A 21,761-nucleotide genomic window follows, 5' to 3' on the forward strand; every position below is an offset into this window, starting at 1 on the left:
TTGTACAGTATTTCTATTTTTAAGTTTTTGAGAAATCTCCATATTGTTTTCCATAGTGGCTGCTCCAGTTTGCATTTCCACGAGCAGTGGATGAAGGTTCCCTTTTCTCCACATCCTCTCCAACATTTGTTATTTTTTGTCTTGGTGGTTATAGCCATTCTAATGGGTGTAAGGTGATATCTTAGTGTAGTTTTGATTTGCAATTCCCTGATGATTAGTGATATCGAACATCTTTTCATGTGCCCATTGGCCATCTATGGAAAAACGGAATCTATGGCCGTCTTTGGAAAAATGTCTGTTCATATCCTCTGCCCATTTTTTCATTGGGTTGTTTGTCTTTTGTTGTTCAGTTGTGTGAGTTCTTTCTATATTTTTGACATTAACCCCTTGTGGGATATATATGATTTGCAAATATTTTCTCCCAGTTGGTGGGCTGTCTTTTCATTTTGTTCCTGGTGTCCTTTGCCTTGCAGAAGCTCTCTAGCCTGATGAAGTCCCACGTGTTTATTTTTTTTTCTTTCCCTTGTCCAAGTAGACATGGTATTCAAAAAGATCCTTCTAAGATCGATGTCAAAGAGTGTACTGTCTATATTTTCGTCTAGGAGTTTTAAGGTTTCAGGTCTTACTTTGAAGTCTTTGATCCATTTTGAGTTAATTGTTGTGTATGGTAAAAGATAATTGTCCTTCTTTTGCATGTGGCTGTCCAGTTTTCCCAACATCATTTATTGAAGAAGCTTTCCTTTCTCCATTGTATGTTCTTGGCTCCTTTGTTGAAGATTAGCTGTCCATAGATGTGTGGGTTTACATTTGGGCTTTCAATTCTGTTCCATTGGTCTGTGTGTCTGTTTTTGTACCAGTACCATGCTCTTTTGATTCCTATGGCTTTGTAGTATATTTTGAAATCAGGGATTGCAATGCCTCCAGCTTGGTTCTTTTTCCTCAGGATTGTTTTAGCTATTCAGGGTCTCTTGTTGCGCCATATGAATTTTAGGATTCTTTGTTCTATTTCTGTGAAGAATGATGAGACTATATTCTTAAGTTTTCTTTCTGATAGTTCATTATTAGTATATAGAAAAGTAACAGATTTCTAAATATTTATTACGTATCTTGCAATTTTTCTGAATTCATTTATCACTTCTAACCATTTTTTGGGTTTTCTATATATAGTATCATGTCATATGCAAATAGTGACAGTTTTATTTCTTCCTTTTCAATTTGGATGCCTTTTATTTCTTTTTCTTCCCTAACTGCTCTGGCTAAAACTTCAATACTATGTTGAATTAAAGTGGCACAGGTGAGTATCCTTGTTTTGCACCTGTTCTTAGAGGAAAAACTTTCAGCTTTTCACCACTGAGTATGATGTTAGACATGGGCTTGTCATATATGACCTTTATTATGTTGAGGTACCCTCCCTCTATAAAGGCACACCTCATTTTATTGCGCGTTGCTTTATCGTGCTTACCAGATATTGCATTTTTTACAGATTTAAGGTTTGTGGCAACCCTGCGTTGAGCAAGTCTGTTGGCACCATTTTTCCAACAGCATTTGCTCACTTTGCGTCTCTGTGTTACATTTTGGTAATTCTCACAAAATTTAAAACTTTTTCATTATTATCATATTTGTTAAGATGATCTGTGATCAGCGATCTTTAATGTCACTATTGTAATTGTGTTAGGGTGCCACAAACCACACTCATATAAGACAGTAAACTTAACTGATAAATGTTGTGTGTGTTCTGACTGATCGACTGACTGGCTGTTCCTCCATCTCTCTCCCTCTCCTGGGGCCTGCCTAATCTCTGAGGCACAACAATATGGAAATTAGGCCAATTAATAACCCTATAACGGCCTCTAGATGTTCAAGTGAAAGGAAGAGTCTCACATCTCTCACTTTAAATCAAAAGCTTAGTGAGGAAGGCATGTCAAAAGCTCAGATAGGACAAAAGTTAGGCCCCTTCGATCAAACAGTTAGCTAAGTCATGAACGCAAAGGAAAAGTTCTCGAAGGAAATTAAAAGGGCTAATCTAGAGAACACATGAATGATAAGAAAGTGAATTAGCCTTACTGCTGATATGCAGAAAGCTTCAGTGGTTTGATCAGAAGATCAAACCAGTCACAAAATTTCCTTATCCTAATGCCTAATCTAGAGCAAGGCCTACCTCTCTTCAATTCTGGGAAGGCTGAGAGAGGTGAGGAAGCTGCAGAAGAAAAGTTTGAAGCTAGCAGAGGTTGGTTTGTGAGGTTAAGGAAAGAAGCCGCCTCCATAACATAAATATGCAGGGTGAAGCAGCAAGTGCTGACATAGAAACCGCAGCATGTTACCCACAAGATCTAGCTAAGATAATTAATGAAGGCGGCTACACTAAACAACAGATTCTCAACATAGGCAAAACAGCCTTACATTGGAAGAAGACGCCAGCTAGGACATCCATAGCTAGAGAGGAGAAGTCAATGCCTGGCTTCAAAGCTTCAAAGAACAGGCTGTCTATCTTGTTAGAGGCTAACACAGCTGGTGACATTAAGTTGAAGCTAATGCTCACTTGCCATTTTGAACAGCCTAGGGCCCTTAACAATTATGCTAAATCTACTCTTGCCTGTGCCCTACAAATGGAACAACAAAGCCTGGATGACAGCACATCTGTTTACAACATTTTAAGCCCACTGTTGAGATCTACTGCTCACAAAAAAAGATTCCTTTCAAAATATTACTGTTAATTGACAATGCACCTGGTTGCCCAAGAGCTCTGATGGAGATGTACAGTGAGATTGATGTTGTTTTCATGCCTGCTAACACAGCATCCATTCTGCAGCCCATGGATCAAGGAGTAATTTAGACTTTCAAGTCTTATTATTGAAGAAATAAACATTTCATAAGGCTGTAGCTGCCATAGCTGGCGATTCCTCTGATGGATCTGCGCAAAGTCAATCAAAAACCTTATGGAAAGGATTCACCATTCTAGATGTCATTAAGAACATTGAGGATTCATGGGAAGAGGTCAAAATATCAACACTAACAGGAGTTTGGAAGAAGTTGATTCCAACCCTAATGAGGAGTTCAAGACTTCGGTGGAAGAAGTAACTGCAGAGATGTTGGAAATAGCAAGAGAACTAGAATTAGAAGTAGAGCTTGAAGAAGTGACTGAATTGCTGCAATCTTGTGATAAAACTTGATAAGGAGTTGATTCTTATGAATAAGCAAAGAAACTGTTTTATCGAGATGAATCTACTCCTGGTGAGGACACTGTGAAGATGGATGAAATGACAGCAAAAAATTTAAAATATGACATAAACTTAGTTGATAAAGCAGTGGCAGGGGTTTCAGAGAACTGACTTCAATTTTGAAAGAAGTTCTACTGTGCGTAGAATGCTATAAAACAGCATCACATGCTACAGAGAAATCATTTCTGAAAGGAAGAGTCAGTTGATGTGGCAAACTTCATTGGCTTATTCCAAGAAACTGCTGTAGCCCCCCAACTTTCAGTAATCATCATCCTGATCACCCAGCAACCAACAACATGGAAGCAAGACCCTCCATCAGTAAAAAGATTATGACTTGTTGAAGGTGCAGATGACGGTTAGCATTTTTTAGCAATAAAGTAATTTTTAAGGTGTGTACATTGTCTTTTTTAGACATAATGCTATTGCACACTTAATAGACTACAGTATAGTGTAAAAATTTTTATATGGAGGGGGAAACCAAAAAATTCATGTGATTCACCAGCTGTGGTGGTCTGGAACTGATCCTGCAGTATCTCCAAAAAATCTCGATACCCACTTTGCTGAGAGTTTTTATCAGAAATGGGTGTCCAATTTTGTCAAATACTTTATCTGCATCTATTGAGATGATTCTATCATTTTTATCCTTCACTTTAAGGTAGTGTTATCACACTGATTGATTTGTGGATGTTGAACTTTCCTTGCATCCTTGGAACAAATCCCACTTGATCGTGGTGTGTGACCCTTTTAATGTACTGTTGAATTCTGTTTGCTAATATTTTGTTGAGGATTTCTGCATCTATGTTCATAAGGGATATAGGCTCATAATTTTAATTTCTGGTGGTGTCCTTATCTGGTTTTGGTATCAGGGTGATGAATAAATGAAAAGTAATGAGAAAAGTTAAAATAGTGAGATATATGAAGAAGCTATTTGGTTTTGAAACTAATTTGGCCTCACCTTGTTTTCCCAGAAAGGCCTGACGTGGCCTGCTGAGCATGCACTGTACATCTGCTTCAAACATTTACAACATCCCAAGTGAAGAATGGTGGCCTTAAAAATAGGGACGTACGCCTCCCCTCTTATCTGCATTTCTTTAAAGATAAGCATTTCTTCCCAGAAACTAAGGATTAATTACTGATCTACTGTGCTCATCTTGTGACCACTGACCTTCTGCATTAGAAAAATATTTTGTGACTGTAGTAAAAGAGATATTCCTGTCATATTTGATGTATGTCCCTTTTTTCAAGATGGTATAAAACCACACTGTACACCCTGCTTCTTTGGAGTGCTTCAGTCCTTGGTGAAAGTTCTCTTCCGGGCTATAGTTCTCAAAATTGGCTCATAAACTCACTGCGATTTTGATTTATAGATTGATTATGGATAATTTGTGTCGACAAAGGTAATTCTGGCCTCACAAACTGAGTTTGGAAGCATTACCTTCTCTTCTATCTTTTGGAAGAGTTTGAGGACTGGTATTAATTCTTCTTTGAATGCTTGCTAGAATTCTCCAGTAAAGTCATCTGATCCTGGACTTTTTTGTTTGTAGGGAGGTTTTTAATTACTAACTCAATCTCCTCACTAGTAATTCGTCTGTTTAGATTTTCTATTTCTTCATGACTCAGTCCTGGTAGGTTGCATGTTTCCTGGAATTTATTTCTTCAGGTTGTCCAATCTGTTGGCATACAATAGTCTGCAGTAGTCTCTTATGATCCTTTGTATCTCCATGTCGTCAGTTGTAATGTCTTCTCTTTCATTTCCGATTTTACTTGTTTGAGTTTCTCTCTTTTTTTCTTGGTGAGTCTAGCTAAAGCTTTGTGAATTCTGTTTATCTTTTGAAAGAACCAGCTCTTGGTTTTTGATCTTTTCTATTGTCTTTTTAGTCTCTATTTCATTTACTTCTGCTCTGATCTTTGTAATTTGCTTCCTTCTATTAACTCTGGGCTCTGTTTTTTCTTTCTTTCTAGTTCCTTGAGTGTAAAGTTAGGTTGCTTGAGATTTTTCTTGTTTCTTGAGGTAGGCATTTATAGCTATGGACTTCCCTTTTAGATCTGCTTTTGCTGGATCTCATAAATTTTAGTACGTTGCATCTCCATTTTCATTTGTCTCAAGCTGTTTTTTGATTTCTCTTTTGATTTTTTTCATTGACCTTTGGTTGTTTGGTAGCATGTTCTTTAATCTCCAAATCTGTGTGAATTTTCCAGTTTTCTTCTTTCTAATTGATTTCTAGTTTCATATCACTGTGGTCAGAAAATATGCTTGATATGATTCAAATCTTCTTAAATTTGTTAAGACTTATGTTGTGACCTCACATATGACCTACCCTGGAAAATGTTCCATGTGCGCTCGAGAAGAATGTGTGTTCTGTTGCTTTTGAATGGAATGTTCTGCAAATATCTGTTAAATTCATCTGGCCTATTGTATCATTTAAGGTTGATGTTTTCTTACTGTTGCTCTGTCTGGATGATCTATCCATTGATTTATGTGGGGTATTAGAGTCCCCTACTATTACTATATTGCTGTCTATTTCTCCCTTCAGATGTTTTAACATGTGCTTTATATATTTAGGTGCTCCTTTGTTGAGTGCATAAATATTTACAACTGTTATATCCTCTTGTTGGATTGATCCCTTTATCATTATGTAATGCCCTTCTTTGCCTCTTATTATAGTCTATGTTCTAAAGTCTATTTTGTCTAAGTATAGCTACCTCAGCTTTCTTTTGGTTTTCATTTGCAAGGAATATTTTTTTCCATCCATCACTTTCAGTTTGTGTATGTCCTTACATCTGAAGTGAGTCTCTAGTAGGCAGCATATAGATGGGTTTTGCTTTTTTATCCATTCTGCCACTCTATCTTTTGACTGGAGAATTTAGTTCATTTACATTTAAAGTAATTATTGATAGGTATGTACTTATTATCATTTTGTCAATTGTTTTCTGGCTGTTTTGTAGTTCCTCTGTTCCTTTCTTCTTCTATTGCTCTCCTCCTTTGTGGTTTTGATGGCTTTATTTATTGGTATTGCTTTGATTCCTTTCTCAGTATCTTTTGTGTTTCTCCTATAGGTTATTGCTTGGTGATTGCCATGAGGCAAAGTCTGTTTTAAGTTGACAACTTAAGTTTGAATGCATTCTGAAGGTCTACATTTTTACTACCCCCCGACGCTTTATGTTGTTGATGTCACATTTTACATCTTTTTATCTTGTGTATCCCTTAACTAATTATTGTAGTAACAGTTACTTTTACTACTTTTTTCTTTTAATCTTCATAAAAGCTTTACAAGTAATTGATCTGATACTCTACTAAATATTTACCTTTACCAGTGAAGTGAGATTTATAGTCTAATGTTTTCTTGTTGCTAATTATGGCCCTTCTTTTCAGCTTAAAGAAGTCCCTTTAACGTTTCTTGTAAGGTCTGGTGATGAACTTTAGATTTCGCTTGTCTGGGAAATTCTTTCTCTCTCTTTCAATTCTGAATGTTAACTTTGCTGGGTAAAGTATTTTTGGTTGGAATTTTTTTTCATTTAGCACTTTGAATATATATTAAGTCAGTTTTCTGCCTCCATTCTACAAGATCAGGGTAAGACAGTTCATCACTCTCATTATTTTTTATGTCATTTGATCTTTTCAAAATCTTTATAAGGAAAGTATTGTTATGTATTTCAAATTTAAGAAAACTAAGGCTTAGTGAGGTTAAATAATTTACGCAAGGTTATATTGCTAACATAAACTAGAATTGAAGACCAATTCCAAAACTCATACTCTATCTACTATGCCATGTTGCCTCTGTAATGCTTTGGTTCACCAATTTTCTAAATAAACAAGAGTTAGTCAGAAATCTTTTTGCCCATTTTGAGGCAAAAGTTTAAGTTAAATGTATTGCTCTACTTGTACAATACAGCAAATACAGAATGGTTACAATAATGTTTCTTTGATAACTCTAGCTCTTGCATGTGGTTTGAGTGCTAGTAAGTGAATACTCAACGTCTGCTCTAGGTATAGACATAGAAAGTACAGGGAGAGTAGGCTGAACTTCTACCTGCAGGAGAGTATCTCCCTAATGTCCTTTCTTTCCTTTTTCTTCTTCTTTTTAAAAATAACTACACTAATATGATTTCCCTTAAACCAAAATTATGGAAAATTAATTACTAGTTATTTGAGAACACTAGTAGAACTCCAGCAGAATTTCAGACTAGCAGAAACCACTTAGAGAAATAAATTTCTCATTTTTACAGAGCATGAAAGTGACACCTAAGGAATTGACTGACACATACAAGGTAACAAAAATATAGATTAGGTTATACTTTTTACGATTATCTTTCAAAAATCAAAAGATGTTACTGCTGAGCTAGTGAGAGAGCATGAAAGAGCTACCATAGCATTACATGAAAATTGGGACACTTGATGTTAAAAAATACACATTTTTGGGAACTTCCTTTCAATGATAGCAAAAAAATCATTCTGGAATTATGAATGGTTAAAAACAGCCTACTTACAATTCAGTTAGTATTCATAGTATTTACTTCTAAGAGGAGAAACAGACGGCTAAAAGGAGAAACAGACTCCTTTTTTATTTTTTGCTGAAGAAGATTAGCCCTGAGCTAACATCTGTGCCAATCTTCCTCCACTTTATATGTGGGCCACTGCCACAGCTTGGCTGATGAGTGGTGTACTTCCACGCCTGGGATCCAAAAGTGGGATACTGAAGTGGAGTGTGCCGAACTTAACCTCCACGCTACAGAGCTGGCCCCTGAAGACAGACTCCTTTTCACTGTATAGGTATCTTTGGAAGTTTGTAGTACATGGCACATATGACGTAAAAATAATAAATTCTTGAAGAAAAATGTTTTCAAAACTACAAAAGTAGTATTAAAAAATTAGTTGGAGAAGAAGAACCACATCTTTTATACTTTCTCCATGTTTTCTAACTCTGCATTTCAGATGCTGGCAGACACTTTAAAAATAACGTATCCTGTACCAGATAAAACTCAATTTTCCAGCAGTGGAAAACTGAACTTCTATGCTTCAGGATCCTTAGGTCTACAGTGTTAAAATTTGTAGAACGTGTAATCCATGTACTTACGCTTCATTCTGCCTGTGCTGCTGTTCTTGAAGACAAGCTAGTTCCATCATATGTTTAATTTGTGCTTTCAAATCTTTGTTCTGGAGGTGCAAATGGTGACTTTGAAGATCTTCATTGAGTTCCTGGGGAACACAATGCAAACTATACTTCAGATTCTTTTAAGAATGTTAAAATCAAATCAATTTTAATAAAACATTTTACATTGGTGCCAATAGTTTTAATGTTTTTACATGTGAATGATATGTTTAGGAATAATTTGAAAAATAACATTCTGGTATAGGTGGTTTATAACTTATAAGCAAGATAAGATTCAAGTTTCCTCAGAAGCTGAATGTCAGAAACTCAGACAAATTTTATTATGATGACAGTTTCTTGGTCTATCCAACTTGTTCCTAAGGCTGTGAAAACACATGAATATGGCCAGTTTTTGCTTAAATGTCACTTCTTCAGGGAGGCATTCCCTCAGCATTATATTTAAAGATGGATATTCTCTACCCCCAATCGTTTCCGTCCTAGCATTGATCAGAAACAACTTCATTTATTTACTCATTTATTTACAGTCTTTCTGTCTGTACTGGAAGGTTAGGTTCACCAGCAGGACAGGTACCATATCACGCCAGTTCAGTAGTATAGCCCAAGTGTTCAGTGTCTGGAGTTCCAAAGAAATAAAAATTTCTTGCCTTCACCTAATCTTGGTATAAGCTTTACCCTAGAGCAAAAGTGTAAAAAAGTCTTCTATGGCTCCCATTTCCCTAAGTCTTATATGCACAGGTCCAAGTGTTCTCGAATTTACCACCTAAAATTACTTATCTTTCCTTAAATGTCCTAACGTTAAGTATGGAAAACGTCAGCTAAGTGGTTACACTACACTATGAATGGTAGTAATCCAACAGCAGTCTCAGAATCCTTAATTGGGAAAATTTAAGTCAGTATAATGAAAGGGAGTGAAATTTTTTTGAACATTGTGAGGGGCTAAGACAATCCCATAAGTAGGGAAGCTGTGCCTGGAAATGTCCTCCTGGGGACAATTCTCATAATCTACTTTTGCTTTTCCATATTCCTTCCAAACCTGCAGACCACTGATTCTCCAAAAGGTTAAGCTTGTCTCTTTTTCTTTTTTTTAAAAAAATACTTCCTATGCCAATGGTAGGAATTATGAAAGGGAAACAATGTCATTCTATGTTCTGAGGTATTTTAACACTCGGGGTTATTGATTTACATGATTCATGATGCCATTTCAAGGAATCTAGCATGTATTCTAGAGAAAACTCTCTTTAGCAAGTCAGGATGGTATGGTTAGAGCAGTGGTCTGTGAGTGAGGTGATTTTAGAGATGGTCTCAGCCATGACACAAATGCCACTGCAAGCTAAAAATATGGTTTTTATGGAGATCAATTTACTTGACTAAAATTTAAGTGCTTGACTAGATGATCTCTTTAGTCTTTTCCAGTTAGGAAATCCAACAATCCTAACAGTATGAACATACTTGCCAAATAGTTCATCTTTTCTCTCTCAAAAAAAAATTCCTTCATTATATACTTCCTCTGATAACCCTGTTCTAATTCCTTTATTTTCTTAAATCACTCTTATTTTAAAAAGACAAACCTTAATTGTCTAATTACATTAGCCAGTAATGGACCTTGCCTAAGCTTGTTATATTTGGAAAACCAAGTTTACAATTTGAGTCTTCTTGTTTTGATACATTATTGACTAAATCTGATTAGAAGAGCATGGCCTATTCTGAGAACCATAAGTAGGTTAGCAATGGTTGAAGTGAAGAATAAATGAGAGGTGATACATAAAACTTGGGAAGTATTCAGGTGCCATGCTAGGCCTGGGAAATCATAATAGAGAGTTTATATTAGGGAGAACGCACTGAAGAGTAATACGATCGGTTACCTTTCAGAAAGTTCATATTGGTTGCAGTGGAGAGAATGACTGTGGTGGAAGATGAATGGAAGAAAGATCAAATATAGCAGTCCAACAATGGGGGGATGGAAATCAGAATTAGGGTGATGGCAGTGAGAGAAAGAGAGAAGTGGGTAGATTTGAGATGTTATGAGGGAGATAATGCAGGAGGGTACAGAAAAAAGAGCAGCAATTTGCAAATCACATTACTGGGTTTGTGCCAAGAGTTGTATGACTGTGGATAAGCCCTTTTACAAAGTTATGTGTCACTTTGCCAATGTAGGAAATAATGGCTTACAAATAAATAATTATTTCAGTCATGAAAATATGCACGGAAAAAGAATGGTGAATGAGATTAGGGTGGTGGGAATGGAAACACAGGTTTCATTTTAATTTTTCAAATTATTTACAATAAAATGCACTAAAAAACAATGACTTAAAAATCAATTCTAGGTTGACATTCAGGCGTGGAAAACTGCTTATGAGAGTTACAGAAGACCAATTACTAGAAAAATTAGATTCGATCATGTTGAAAACATTTAAATTTACTAAAAATAACCCAAACAACATTAACTTTATAAAGCAAATTAGCAATAATAATAATGCTACTACTTAAAAGAATACCATAACATTTTTAAAATTGAGAATTTATGATAAATATGAGAAAGCAAAGGCAAACTAGTAAACTTCTACAATTGAGTTTTTTACCTCTTTAATACAAAATAAGTTCTTAAATATTTCTCTAGCTGAGGTTAGGCTATAAATTAGAATATTGACTACAAAGACAAACACACTAGATTATAATATAAGTATAATGTAAATTAAGTAAGGCTACTGAGAGGTGAAGATACTCTAGAAATAACATTTTAAAACTACACATACATGTATTAAAATTTTTTTAATGAATGTGCTAATGCCACTTGAACTGTAACCTAAAAATGGTTAAAATGGTAAATTTTATGTTATATCTTACCACACACAGAAAAATTTTTTAGACCCTTCAAGAGAAAGCTTTTGCTCACTAGATGGGCTAAATATTCTACTAGAACATCATGGCCATAAGTAACAGTAACAAAGAAAATGAAAGAATGTTTAGCAGTTATTTTAAAATAAGGTCAAAAATTTAACTTTAACCAAAATACTTGTCATTTTATGTCATTTAGACAATGATCATGAGAACAAGACTACTTTAGACATACACGGACTCTAGCAAGTAACAAGTGAAACAAACCCAAAACTGCTATAAATGTCGCACATCTGCCACCTTTTCAAGAGAATAAGCTCTTGTGCACTGAACGAGAAGCACCCATTTGGCCTGGGCTATCAGTGTTTTCTCTGAAAACTTGTCATCCAGAACACGGCCGGGTGCCCTGATAGCTACTCTGCTGGAGGTCCTACATTCTGTGATGAGCCGCTACAGCTTTAGACGCCTCAGATCTAGCATGGAATTTCCGAAGTTATCTTTCCTAAGTCCAGATAATCTCTATTCTAGTGTATTGATTAATCATCGTCTTTTGTTGCTTACTCCTTTTAAGTCATGTAAATATGTCCATTATACCATCTTAAGACGAATACAGCATTTTAAATAAAAGTGCTTTAGTTTTATTTTAGGTATTCTTAATGTTGTATCAACAGAAAAAAGACTTAAAAAAAGGAAAACTGTATGAATGTGACCTCCCCAATCTTTCACCTGGGAGAAGATCTATATACTTCTTTGATCAGATTTTCAAAGGCATCTATAACCCAAAAAGGTCAGAATTACTACTCTGGAGGAAAAACGGAAAACGTATTTTGTAATGCAGCTAACTCCGTTGTGCTCTTTTTGCGTACAGCTTTCACTGGCTACTGATGTCTATGTTACCGTTGCTTAGAATATTAAAGTATTATTTATCAACTATCTATTATGGGTTAAGAGGTGCTAGGCCTTTGCATACAGCATTTAAGCTCATAATGCCTTAAGTATATTTTAAAGATGAGAAATTAAGACGACGACGTTAAATAACTTGTCCAGTCATACAATCGGCATTAGAGTTAGTATTCAACACAACTATCAAATTACAGAATTACCAACCACTCCAACTCCAAAGTTTATCCTCTTTCCAACAATGACACTCTCTCTGTAGGGAATAGTCTAAAGTGCTTATCAATTAAGTTATATTATTAAAGTACATTCTGTGCTACATTCCTAATCTGCTGAACAAACTGGCTGGCATGCTTTTAGCAAGATACTTTGATGACTTCTAGAGTTCCTGAGGTGTAGGTTAAGTTGTTGCCTGGTGCTCAATGAATCTCCACACTAAAGAACTACTCAGGCTCCATTTGTCTTTGGCGTTTTTCTTAAGAAGCAGGGTGTCTGCTGCTTGGTGCCTGCTGCTCCTTTTACTACCTTGAACTGTCATCACTGACTACTCCTGCTAGTCTCCTCTCTCTCTCCAGTCTGAGCTTTAATGCTAAAATGATGGTCATTCATAGCTATTGCTAGCCAGAGAATCCATTTCCCTAGTCATGAATCACTGGTTAATATCTTTGAATTACAACAAAAAATTGCTACCTTTGAATATTAATGATCACTAGCTGCATTCATTTGTTACTGATATTTTATACTTTATTTCACGAGTATTTATTTTCAGTCCAGTGCTTTTCTAGAAATTTGAAGATTCCAGAGGACTAGATACCAATTAGGGGATACCTAGTATAGAATTTCAGAAGAATATCCTCAAAATAAAGACTTTAGATGCTCCTCCTTTTAAAAAGAGTATAAAGAAGTCGTTCTTTTAAAGTATTAGGTATTGGATCAAAATTACTTTGTGGCAGTTGTCTGCTAGCTACTTATTCCATATTCATTTCCCTCTTCTTTCTTATTAAGAGAACTTTAATTTTGTTCAGGGTGATAAGGCGTCCAGAAAAATAACTCAGCTTTCCAGATTCCCCTGCATCTAGGGGTAGCCACATGACAATTCTAGCAAAAGATATGTCTGTTAGGAATTTCTGGAAGTCTTTGATCTCCCACTACAGATAGCCCTCCCCCCTTTCTTTCTTTCCTCTTCTTCTAGCATAAGTGTAAACTTGAGACTAAAGATGGAATAGTGACATCACAACTATGAAATGACAAGTATAATGAAGACATTGATGACATTTTTAGGAATAAATTGAATATTTCCAAGACTTATTATTGTTAAGGGAGCAAAATATAGCCCTAACTGGTTAAGGCACTAAGTCAGATTTCCATAACCTTGTAGCTGAACACAATTCTGATCTGATTCAGCCTTTAACCATCATTACCAATCACTACTCTTTATAAATATAACTTTTTGCCATTCTAGGTGGAATATTTTCAGTTCAGTACATACACACACAAATACAACTTTCTTTAGCCATAACATAAGTAATGATGATCACACTTAAGATCAGTTTTGAACAAAATATCAAGTATTAAAACAAATTACTGGGGCCGGCCCAGTGGTGCAGCAGTTAAGTTTGCACGTTCCATTTCGGTGGCCCAGGGTTTGCCAGTTCGGATCCCGGGTGTGGACATGGCACCGCTTGACAAGCCATGCTGTGGTAGGAGTCTCACATATAAAGTAGAGGAAGATGGGCATGGATGTTAGCTCAGGGCCAGTCTTCCTCAGCAAAAAGAAGAGGACTGGCAGCAGATGTTAGCTCAGGGTAATCTTCCTCCAAAAAAACCCCAAATTATCTATATGATGAAATCTCAAATACAGGTTGAAATAGAATCACTTTTATTCTAACTTAGGAGCTACCTCATAAAAGGATGCAATTGCTTAAGAACAGCAACATTTAAAAGTACCTTTACTCTTCTGAAAGTAGAAAAAAGTCAAATCTAGTAGGTAATTAGTGAGCCAGAAGGTATAATTAGTTAAAAACCATAAAATGAGTCAATTGAATCTTGGTGAAATGAAGCAATAGCTGTCTTATTAAAGATATTTACTCAACAATAAAGACAATGGATTTAAAGAGCTCAGTTCTTACAAAATAAATCTGAATATACAAACATATCTGTACCTTTGGAATAAGACCATTTTGACCTAAGAGACCCATTTCAGTTTCAACATAATTGAGCCAATTAGTATTCTCATCAAGTCGCTTCAATTCCTCCTGCCTTTTCTTCTCTAGGTAGCAGCGACGAGTTTTCAACATTGCGAGTCTATGATCTCGTTTGCAAGTGGCCTGAAAAACAATGCATTTAATAGTCAACTTAATTTTTAAGATATTTGATGTATGCGATATTACTAATGTAGTATATTTTCTTAGAAGTGTGATATTGTATAAATTAGGCTATAGTCTTGTATTTAAAGCTACTTCCCCTTTGAAATCTCACAATACTAATGCTTGCAGGAAAATTGGAAATTGAGTTGTGAGTTATTTCTATAAAATTACATGTTGAGAGTTATGGTTCTAAGAAATATAATGGCCAGATTGAAGACTTTAACTTTTGTGTGTGTGCGCTAAAACATATTCTTTTAAATGATGCATTTGAAAAATTCATACAAAGTCTGATAGATAAGTCCCATGATTTCCTCACTCAAAATCAAAGCAGATACATTTCCTCCTCTTATCTTTCTTCCAATTTGAAAGATTTGAAGAATGTAGCGTTCTCTTAGTCTGTTTTTGTCTACAAGGCCTTTAGATTGTCTGGTACAAATGATAAAAAACAGAGGTTATATCAGAGTGCTTATAAATTTCTGATCTTGCCTGCTGGCTGGTTTAGGAACCATACAGATACTCCGTATTTTTGGTGTTTACCTAAGTATGAGTTGAGATTAGAACTGGCCTTTTGGGTTTTTACCCCAAGGGTCTTGCACACTACCATGGAACTGCGGGCCAGAATAGCTTGACTGCTCTGTGTTATTTGCCAAGAGACAATGAACCCCGTAATCATCAACATGAGGGCCGGACCTGAGACAACAGATCCCACAGATTAGAACAAGCACCTGCAGCTGGTTTTGGAGGCAGGGAATTAAAGGAATGAAAAAAGGAACAGGGATTACATCTGAACTTGGTCAAAGACCGTATTCTCTTTTGGAGAAAAGTTCTTCCTTATTATCTTTTTTACAAAAGATGTATTTCCATTTCAGGGAAAAGCCAGGCATTAAAGATATTTGCAAAAATGTGAAACAATGTCACTCTTCTCACTACCTCTTTATGTTTTAGAAAACATAATTAGTTACTTTTCATTAAAGTGTTACTTATGTTATCATGCAATGGGTTAACTAATTATTTTATTTTTTTTCATAGATTGGCACCTGAGCTAACAACTGTGGCCAAAGTTTTCTGTTTTTTTTTTTTCCTGCTTTATCTCCCCACATCCCCCTGGTACATAGCTGTATATAATAGTTGCACGTCCTTCTAGTTGTGGCATATGGGACGCCGCCTCAACGTGGCCTGATGAGCGGTGCCATGTCCGCGCCCAGGATCCGAACCCTGGGCCGCCGCAGCAGAGCGCGCGAACTTAACCACTTGGCCACGGGGCCGGCCCCTAACTAATTATTTTAAAATAAATAAATACACAAATGTATTTTTGTAAAGCTTAGTTTAAATCTCCAATATGGGAACACTGGTAGATGGAATCCACATAAACTAAAGCTCTTTGAGGTCCTAAATATTTTTTACAGCAGAAAGGGGTCCTGAAACCTGAAAAGTTTAGAGCCACTGCTCTAATGGAAGGAGGACATGTGGCTTCTTGACTTTCTTCTGCTATTCAGCAGGCAGGAAAACCTAGGCAAGCCAATCTCAGTGGGTCTTCAGTCACCTCATCTGAAAAATGGACATAAAAATATTGTACCTGCCTGAAGGATGGCAGCTAAATTAAATATTCTTTAGTTTGCTTTAACATTTATAAAAGTTGTAGGTACTCTTTGAAACCAGGGCAGGAAATGATCTGTGGGACTGATGACAGCCAATGTTTAATACCAAAAAGATACTAATTGAAAATCCCAAAAAGTATGCTTTTGAGTTTTTATTTCTAATGTCCATCAAATGTACCTTCTATGATGCTTCTCTAAGGGAACATTTTCCATCAAGGAAGCCTTGTTGAATCACTGTTCTGAAATAAATAGCACGTGTTTGGGAATAAATTCTAAAATATGCATGTTAAATGCTGACATTAAAGTAAAATGTTTCCCATTAAGGTTTCAAAAGAGCTTTATACATTTCATTAACAAAATCCCCAGAATACCGAGAATACCTCAGAATACAAAAGGTGTTGAGTGAGAAAAAACACATAATTATAAAACATAGGTGTTACTATTGCTTTGTGCAAAAGGATTGCTAAGACAGTAAACTCATTATTCCACTAAAAATAATGTGCAGATTATCTTTATATGGTGATAAAATTACTCAGAAACTTTAGTTTAAGATTAATCTCAGAGCCCCTACTCTAGAACAATTTATAGTTGAATCAATGTTATAAATTTTTTTTAGTGCTCTCGATAATAAACATCTTTTGGAGAGGATCCAAGACAGATACAAAATTCCTTGCCTTAGCAAGCAGTTTAGTAAGATTATAGCTTGACACTGATGTGTAAAAAAAAAAAAAAAAGAAGGAAAGTCTCAGCCTTTAGATGTCTTCCCATGTTTTGCAATAGTTTCACTACAACCAATAAACTTAAGAGGTTTTATTTCCATTGCTTACCTAGTCTTATAAGAATAGCTATAAGGAGTGGAACATCTGGATTGAAATGACCAAAAGTAAGAAATCATAAAAGGCAAGTGGGTTGAAAAAAGGCTACTAAGCAGAAGAACAAAGATAAAAACAGAAAAAAATTAAAGGAACCAGCCATACCCATTCCCCTACTCTCTGTCTTCCTTCTAAGTACTCAACAGGGGAAGTAAAAGAGAGTAAGGAAACCATTATTTAGATTAGTTTGGGATTAAACAGGCCAAGCTTATTAATAGTACTAAATAATATTCAAATGTTTAAAAAAATAACACTGATTCTAAGCTCTGATAATGCACTACTCTTTTGCTTCAAAGACTGCCTTTTGACTACAAAGATAGATTGTAAAATTCCTGGAAACTAGTTTCCACAATGTGGCCAATTATCTTATCTTTCCAATTGACTGTCAATAATTCCCAGTATGGTAAATATGTCTTACATCATGTGTCATCTCTAATCCATTCGCAGTGGTTAGCTCTGGCAACATCAGATTCAGAGATAAAGAGTCTGGCAATCAACCAGTGATATCTGCTATGGGTAAGGGAGCGCAAATTGGCAGGAAGTGTTGAGTATACTTATGTACTTCCACACAAACTGTCTTACAAATATGCTGTACATACTCTGGTCATACTGATATCCTATCTAGAACATATCATTCCTATTTGTTTTTCTAACATTGATAGTCTCATGCAAGGCCCAGCATAAATCTTCTCTCTCCACCAGGAAGCCTTTATTAACCGTCACAATTGGAAACCACTGTTTTCTCCTTTGAATAGCTATAGCATTTACAGTACTTATAGTATAGCAGAATGCTTAAGAGTGCCGACTCTCGAGCCAGACAACCAGGGTCTAATATTGGTTCAATCACATTACTTAGGTATATCACTTCAAACAACTTACTCAATCAAGTTCTTAGTACCTTTGTTGCTTACGAATGTTGATAATATAGCATCTACCACACACGCTCATTATAAATACTAAATCAATTAAACCACACAAAGGACTTTGAAAACTGGCACATAGTACTCAATAATATTACCTGTTGTTATTATTGTACTAATTACTTACATGACAGACACTGCCTTGTCATTTTTATACTATTTTATTGCTCCAACTAGTTTATAAATAATTGAAGGGCACAGAAAGTCTCATCCATTTCTTTACCTCTACTGTATCTAGCACAATGCTTTGCATATAAAGCAAAGGTGTTCACTAAAAGCTGCTGTTAAAAGTTGAGATACTAAGTCAATATCAGCTTCCCATGACTGAATTTCTTGCCTTTTTTCAAGAAATAAATCAGATAATTGACATTTATTTAATGGATACCTACACAAAATTGAAAAGAATTACTATCCCCCCTAAAAATTACTTCCTAATACAATAAGCACAAACAAATGAGATTAAAAAAATATGCAATTCTTAGATTGTATAATATAGAACTATTTTAGAATTCCATTTAGCTAACATATGAAAGGAGTTCACAAATTGATATACAATCCTATCAGATATTCTGTTATTTGGAAGTCATTAAGGTTATCAAAAGTACTGGCAACAATTTTGCGGTTCAAAAAGTTAAAGTACAAATATAGCAACAAATCTCAAACAAAGACGTAAATCCAGTTTTTCTTATGCCTTAAAAGGATGGGAGAAACATTTTAAATGAATCTTGAAAAACAAACTTAAAAAGAAATTTTCAGTCCTCAATACATTATTATTAAGTCCAGGCACTATGCTGTACAGCAGTAGATCTGTAGGGCTTATTTGTCTTGCATGATGGAAACTTTGTACCTTTGACTAATATTTTCTGGTTTTAGCTTCCCCACAGCCCCTGGAAATTACCATTCTACTCTCTACTTCTGAGTTCGACTACTTCAGATTTTTCATATAAACGGCATCATGTAGAACTTGTCTGTGTCTGGGTTATTTCTCTTAGCATAATGTCCTCTGGGTTCATTTACATTGTTGCAGATAGCAAGATTTTCTTCTTTTTTTTTTTAAAGCTTATTGGTATCCTACTGTTGCATACCTAAAAATTGCTAAGAGAGTAGATCTTACGTTGAGTTATTATTAAAATATTATTACTAATAATAAAGAGGGTGGAAGGAAACTTTAGGAGGTGATGTATAGCCTTATGGCAAAGACTGTGATCATGGTTTCACTAGTGCATATATATCTCCAAAACCATCAAGTTGTATACATTAAATATTTACAGTTTACTTTTGTATGTCAATCATATCTCAATAAAGTGGTTTAAAAAATGCATTTTCAATGAGATAAAGCACAACAAATGTATACTCAAATTATTAATTCTGATAACATAATTTAACAACTGCTGATCAATGGTATCAATGATACATTAATGAAGACTTTATGATTAATTTCTTAACGTATCACATCTTTCCCATTTCACAGACTGAGAAAAAACTGGAATGCTAGTTTTTTAAAGCATTATTTAAACTTGATATCTTTCAGACATTAAGAAATGTAAAACTTTTTCATATCATCATTACTTCCGGGAAGCTAGGAAAAGGAGAAGATAAGTTTGGAGGGAGTGGTCTAAGATGACTGGGAAGTTACTTACAAGAGGAAGTTTTTAATAAGTGATACATGACTGTATCTCCTATATTACCTATTTAGTTAAATTATATAAAACATAAAAATAAAAAACTTATCATCAGTGAATGGGAATAATTATCCAGTATTTTCAAAATGTTTATTTTTCTTATCTTTTGTGATCTAGAGTTGCACATACACAGGTATACGTTTTTCATCCTGGTTAGAACTCATGCTTCTTTAATTGACACGTTATTAAGCCAAAAATATTCTAAGCCTTAAATTTTGCATACTATCTTTCCCCCTTCGCACTAATATATCTCCTTCAGAGTATCTCTTAGATGAATGCATGACTTTTTAGTCTATCCTTCATGTAACAACTTCTTGTTCACATTTGCTATCTTCTTTTCCCGTATTTTGTGTGACTTCCTCAGATCTCTCAGTTCTTAATTCACTCTTCAGCTATATCTAACATGAAAAAAAGCACAGGGAGGTGATTCTGGGAAGATGGAGGCATAGGAGGACTCTGAACTCACCTCCTCCTGCAGACACAACAAACCTACAAGGACCTGTGGAACAATTTCCTCTGAGAGAGATCTGGAAACTGGGTAAAAAGAACCTCCACAACAAGGGACAGCACTGACAGGGGTGAAGGAGGCAGAAATACACCTCTGCTGAGGAAAACACCACATCCTAGCCAGGGTGTTTCACAGCCAGGGCAATCTTAAAGGAATGAAGCTTTTCCCCGAGGAGCAGGTGGAATCTGAACAGGGGATGTATGCCACAACAAGCATTCCAGCCTTTAGATTCAGCACAATCAAGACAAGATCCCATAATACCTGGCTTGGCTGGCTTTGAAAATCAACCAGGAATATGCCCAGAAAAACTATCAAGCTTCAGAGAAAGAAAAGCCTATGACCCCTGCACAGATTCACTCCTTCTGGAAACCAACATAAAAACACACCAGAAACAAAGGTGCATGGTCCATTGGTAAAACAGACTCACTTCCTAAGCTCTGAGCACATCTCAGAGAGCAGGAGGTGGCTGAGCCCACCCCTGCAAAGACTGAGACACAAGCAGGAGCCATTACCGTGACCTAGCTCAGCCACACTGACAGGGCTGCTGACAGAGCCATTTGAGACCTTCCTCTGGCCTGTCACATAGGGGTGTGCCCTGCCCACTAAAGCACCAATTCAGTCCAGCTCAGCCAGGGCAGGCAGCCTGCTAGAGGGTCTGGCCCTGCCCACTAGCAAGCCCGTGGCAAACTTGTGGGCCACCACAGGCAGGGTTGTGGGATCTCTGCAGTGTGGGTTGAGTGGCTCTACCCATCTGCATTCTAGAGGGTCAACGACAGCTGCACATTGCAGAGAGCCTCAGCGGAGACCTATGGCAACTGAGGGCCTTTAAGCATAGCAACCAGATACACTGGTGGCCTGACTCGCTTAACAGCAAAACAGCAGTAGTTGTGAACTATTAGACTTCACAGCTAGCCATCCTGGGGCTTGCCCCACCCAATAAAGCAATCATAGCAGCCACCACAACTGAGCCTTACAACCGGCCAGCCTGGGGGGCCAGTCTAGTCTAACCTGTCTGTGCACCAACAGCAAGAGCAACCTTGCCACAACAGAAGGGCACATGTAGCCCATACAGGGGACATTCCTGGAACATCTGGCATTGGTGACAAGACAGAAGCACATTTCTGGGCCCCATAAGGCATCACTTATATAAGGCCACATTTCCAAGATCGGAGACTAGATGATCTACCTAATACATAGATATAAGCACAGAGAAGTAGGCAAAATGAGGAGACAAAGGAATTATATTCCAAATAAGGGAATGGGACAAATCCTCAGAAAAAAACTAAATGAAACAGAGATAAACAATCTACCTGATAAAGAGCACAAACTAATAGTCATAAGGGTGCTCACTGATCTCGGAAGAAGAACAAATGAACAGTGAGAACTTGAACGAAGAATTGGAAAATTAAAAAAAGAACCAATCAGAAATGAAGAACACGATAATGGAAACGAAAAATTCGCTAGAGAGAATCAATAGCATTGTAGATGACAGAGAACAGATCAGTGATCTGGATGAAAGAGTAGAGGAAATCACCCAAGCTGAACAGAAAAAAGAATTAAAGAGAACAAGGACAGTTTAAGGGACTTCTGGGACAACATCAAGCAGACTAACATCTGTATTATAGGTGTCCCAGAAGGAGAAGAGAGAGACAAAGGGGCAGAGAACCTATTTGAAGAAATAACTGAAAACTTCCCTAACCTGAGGAGGGAAACACACATCTAGGAAGCACAGAGAGCACCAAACAAGATAAATC

General features: G+C 36.3%; 1 protein-coding gene and 1 non-coding gene across 4 annotated transcripts in view; both read right to left on the minus strand.

Moving 5' to 3' along the window:
* Positions 1 to 21,761, minus strand: part of KIF18A (kinesin family member 18A) — a 94,112-nt gene that overhangs the window by 42,285 nt on the left and 30,066 nt on the right. For all 3 annotated transcript variants that reach the window (XM_014831455.3, XM_044753735.2, XM_070491382.1), the window contains exons 11-12: positions 14,224 to 14,388; positions 8,294 to 8,415 (exon numbers count right to left, since the gene is read on the minus strand). In XM_014831455.3, coding sequence (XP_014686941.3) covers positions 8,294 to 8,415; positions 14,224 to 14,388 — 287 coding nt within the window. The remainder of the gene's footprint in view (positions 1 to 8,293; positions 8,416 to 14,223; positions 14,389 to 21,761) is intronic.
* LOC123279202 (small nucleolar RNA SNORD57) lies at positions 6,745 to 6,812 on the minus strand. Its single transcript, XR_006517119.1, has one exon. It is a non-coding gene; the product is annotated as a small nucleolar RNA SNORD57 (small nucleolar RNA).

Source organism: Equus asinus, chromosome 20 (assembly GCF_041296235.1).
Source record: "Equus asinus isolate D_3611 breed Donkey chromosome 20, EquAss-T2T_v2, whole genome shotgun sequence".
NCBI classification, from domain to species: domain Eukaryota; kingdom Metazoa; phylum Chordata; class Mammalia; order Perissodactyla; family Equidae; genus Equus; species Equus asinus.